Source organism: Triticum aestivum, chromosome 4A (genome assembly GCF_018294505.1).
Source record: "Triticum aestivum cultivar Chinese Spring chromosome 4A, IWGSC CS RefSeq v2.1, whole genome shotgun sequence".
NCBI classification, from domain to species: Eukaryota; Viridiplantae; Streptophyta; class Magnoliopsida; order Poales; family Poaceae; genus Triticum; species Triticum aestivum.
This window is the reverse complement of record NC_057803.1, coordinates 662,799,031-662,802,812: the sequence shown is the minus strand read 5'-3', so window position 1 is coordinate 662,802,812 and position 3,782 is coordinate 662,799,031. Positions and strand designations below refer to the sequence as shown.

Here is a 3,782-nt window from a genome sequence, read left to right as displayed (position 1 = left end):
AAAGTAAGGGTCGACACTCTGTGCCCCAATATCAATCCACTAGATATGGGAGAAGAGAAAGATGGAACGTGACAAGGAGGGTATTGGGGGAGGGTTTCTAATCTGCAACATCAGAGTGGATGATGATCAATATGCAAAGGGAGTGTAAGCCAGGATGTTAGTGCCTTCACAAGGGTGAGTACCCCTAGAAACATAAGGACAAAGCATCAACTACGACTGCAGATGCAAGCATCCGAAAATATATACATTGCAGGAGTCGGAGCTAAGCCTCCATTCCAAATCGGTAGCACCTGGAGGCGTGGAGATGGACCGTTAGGAGAGGGGGTGAGAGCCTTGAGAAATTAAGAGTGTCCAACTAACTAAAAAGGAGAGAAGAGAGAAAACAGACATGCAATCGCATCAACACAACATGACATAATAGAATGTGAGACTAAAATGAGCAAAATAACCACTGATTTATAAATTCCAAACAAAAACCATTAAAATGCATGCACCCTTTTCTTCTGTGATTGGGGAAATTAAGTACCTAAGGTCTCTTCGTACTACGTCTATCTCTCATGTTTCTCATGACCAGAATTTTGTTAGTGATTTCCTAGAAAAAATTGCGAGAGTTGAGGGTAGAACAATAGTTTGGTTGGGGTCTGGTACCCGAGTCTCCTAGAGGTAGTTGAAGTATGTCAGAAAGATTATAATTTGGATGGTCCTTAAGCAACATATAAGTTTTTACGCGCAAATAAAATAAAATGCATGCACCCTATTCTAGCATTGTATGGGAAATTGGGGTTTCTTCGGCTGGGCTGTGTGAGTGAAAAAATGCTAGTATTGTACGAGAATTATTGGACTTAATATTTTTTACTGGATAAAAGTGGTATTAAATTCAGTAGTTGTACGAGAATATACCGAAACTCCAAACACCTTGAAAGCACGCAAGAATGCCTCGAAAAATGCTAGAGGTTTTTTACCTTAATTATTGGATACACCGTCATTGTAAAAAATAATTTGCAGTTTTGATGTTATCGGATGCCCCCATAGGGACAGTTTCGATGTTATTGTTGTAAACTTTTCATGTCTTGCATTATTCTGCTAGAGAAAAAGAAATTTGAGGCGGTCATTAAGATCATTATTATGTAATAGAGTGTTTCTTTTCTTTTTTAGAGTGGGAGGCAGCAGTAGAAGGGAGCCAAGCCCAGCCCGTTGGAGAGCAGCCCAAATCTCACATCCGCGAGACGAGAGGGAACCAACCTCCGCCGCTGCCACAACTCCGCCACTCCTGGGGTCAAGGCCGTTAGCTCTAGTGGTTAGAGAGGTCGTACATGGAACGAACATCCTGAGTTCAAATCTTGTGGCAGATCTCTTTTGGTATGCTCAAAAAAAAAAAAAAAAAAAAAAAAAAAACTCCGCCACTCCTGGCACAGATCTCCACCTCCCGGTGACCATGGCGGAGGCCGCAGGAGCGACTCCTCTCCTCCCTGGCCTCCCGGACGAGATCACCATCGGGGAGATCCTCGTCCGCCTGCCCCCCAAACCCCTCCTCCGCTGCCGCGCCGTCAGCCCCGCGTGGCGCCGCGCCACCTCCGCCCGCGATTTCCTCCTGTCCCACCACGCTCGCCAGTCCGCCCTGCCCCTCCTCTACAGCCACAAGGACGTCGCCGACGGCGGCCAGTCCCTAGACGTCACGCTCTTCGACCACCGTGCAGGAGTCGCCGCCGCCACCGACCAGTTCCAGCGCATCGCGCGACTGAAAGCGGTTCCCTTGGAAGGGGGGATCGAGGACGGGAGTTTCACTCCCCTCTTCTATCCGGTGGCCTCCTGCGACGGCCTCCTCCTCCTCTCCATTGAGTGTGACCTCTGCATCTGCAACCCGGAGACTCAACAGTATGCTCCCCTCGAGCAGCTCGATGGCTTCATGACCGTGGGGTTCTACCTTCACCCCCCTACCGGCCAGTACCGACTGCTGCTGTACCATGAAACAGATCAACGTGCCGTCTATGTGTTCTCAATTGGCTCCAACCAGCCGCCGAGGCACATAGGGCGCCCTGATCCGTTGGCTGGCCACGGACTTCTGTTCCGTGGTAGCCTGCATTGGCACACTGGCAACTGGATAATGGCATTCGACACCACCACTGAGTCGTTCCGGCAGATCCGTTCCCCGGTTGCCCGTGAGGACTATGGACAACTGTTTGCTATGGGTGACATGCTGGGCATCTTCTTTCTTAATGATGAAAAGACGGCCATTGATATTTGGGTGATGAAGGACTACCAAGGCGAGGTCTGGGCTTTCAAGTGTCGGGTTGAATTGCCTGTTGCCGAGATCAGGGACCATTGTCAAAATTCTAGCCATATTGACGAAGTGATGGTTGTTAATGGTGACGGTGAGTTGCTCGTGTTGGTCGGTTTTGAGGACTGGCTGTTTCAGGTTGATAGTGACGGCAAGTTGATTGCCAGTTTCCATGCCAGAGGCCTCCCTTCCTATAATATTGTGCACAAGCAAAGTCTTGTTCAACATACCTTCTTTCCGACACTCGAGGGTTATGTTATCAACGATTCACCTTTCATTTGACCAGACAATTATGTTGTCAACGCTTAGGCATATTGAGTGTTGTGGTGTTTCTTATTGGCCTAGCTCTCCATGTTCACATGAGCTGTTGTATGTATCAACTAGATCCATTATTAAGCTTCTTTGTGCTCTGTTGATGAATATAAGAAAGTATGATCAAGAAGCTGTGACTATTAGATGTATTTTCATTGAATTCCTTTTGGTTTGAAGTGGCTGACGTGAGTGTGGATTCTAAAATTACAAGTCATTTGGGTCAGCCTCTGAAATGTTTGCCTATTGATCTGACTCGTGTCTATGTTTTCTTGGAACTCAATAATGGTTCCATTGCATCTGGTTAGGTATTGAACCATACTTTTATAATCCTGCTTATGTGTTGCATCGTTCGGTGTTGTATCAATCACTTCACTTTAGCTGCTAACAACTGATTTAAGGGATCAATGCTTCATCTGGTGTTTGATCTTAAGATAAGGTCGAGAAATGAAACTTGTACTGATGAGCAGAAAAAAGGCTATCATTGTCTGGCTCAGCTCACAGATTGTGCTCCCCTTTTGATTCTGTAAGTGCCAGCCATGCACTTTTTTTCTTTGACCGGGCAAAATGTGTATGAATTAGGCCCCCTATGAGCCGACTTGTTTCTTTTTTATGTAGAGAAGTTATGATCAAGAAGCTTTGGCTGTTTCATGGTTGGATGAAATTCATACTTGCTTTTGGGCTGAAGTGGCTAGCATGTTGATGTTAAAATTATTCTGTTGTTTTGGTCGGCGTTTGAAATAGTTGCCTGTCGATCCGCCTCATGTCTCTGCTTGTTTTTCGGAAATGAAGAATTGCCTTGGTTTTTTTGAGTCTCCTTCTTTCTTAAAGATCATCCAGTGGTTTATATACTAGAACCTACTGTGTTATATAAATTCGCAGTATGAATTCTGGGAATTCAAAAATCAATTCTTGGTGTTATGACTGACCACCGGGTAAGACTAGATATCTGTTATCTTGTATTCCAGTTTTAGTATTTTAGGTACTTTGAACTCAGATCTGAATTTCTTTCTTTTTCAGGACATGAGAGAGGATCCCTACAACTTGTGAATTTAAGAAGCATAAAAGGAAACAATTAAAGAGAACACAAGGAAAAAAAATGCTGTGAGCAACATGCACAAGCCCAGTGAACACAATCCACCCAAAAAGGATGATACTAATGATTATCCAAGGTTACCGGGAAATCTGCAGATCT

General features: G+C 45.2%; 1 protein-coding gene across 1 annotated transcript; it reads left to right on the top strand.

Moving 5' to 3' along the window:
- The first annotated feature begins 1,398 nt into the window (after positions 1–1,398).
- Positions 1,399–2,755, top strand: LOC123082968 (putative F-box protein At1g33530). The gene has a single exon (XM_044505144.1). It carries the CDS (start codon positions 1,436–1,438, stop codon positions 2,558–2,560), a length of 1,125 nt encoding a protein of 374 aa, XP_044361079.1. The 5' UTR covers positions 1,399–1,435; the 3' UTR covers positions 2,561–2,755.
- Positions 2,756–3,782: the final 1,027 nt, after the last annotated feature.

Coding starts and splice junctions, on each gene's coding strand:
- LOC123082968 (XM_044505144.1), top strand. CDS start 1,436: ATGGCGGAGGCCGCAGGAGCGACTCCTCTCCTCCCTGGCCTCCCGGAC.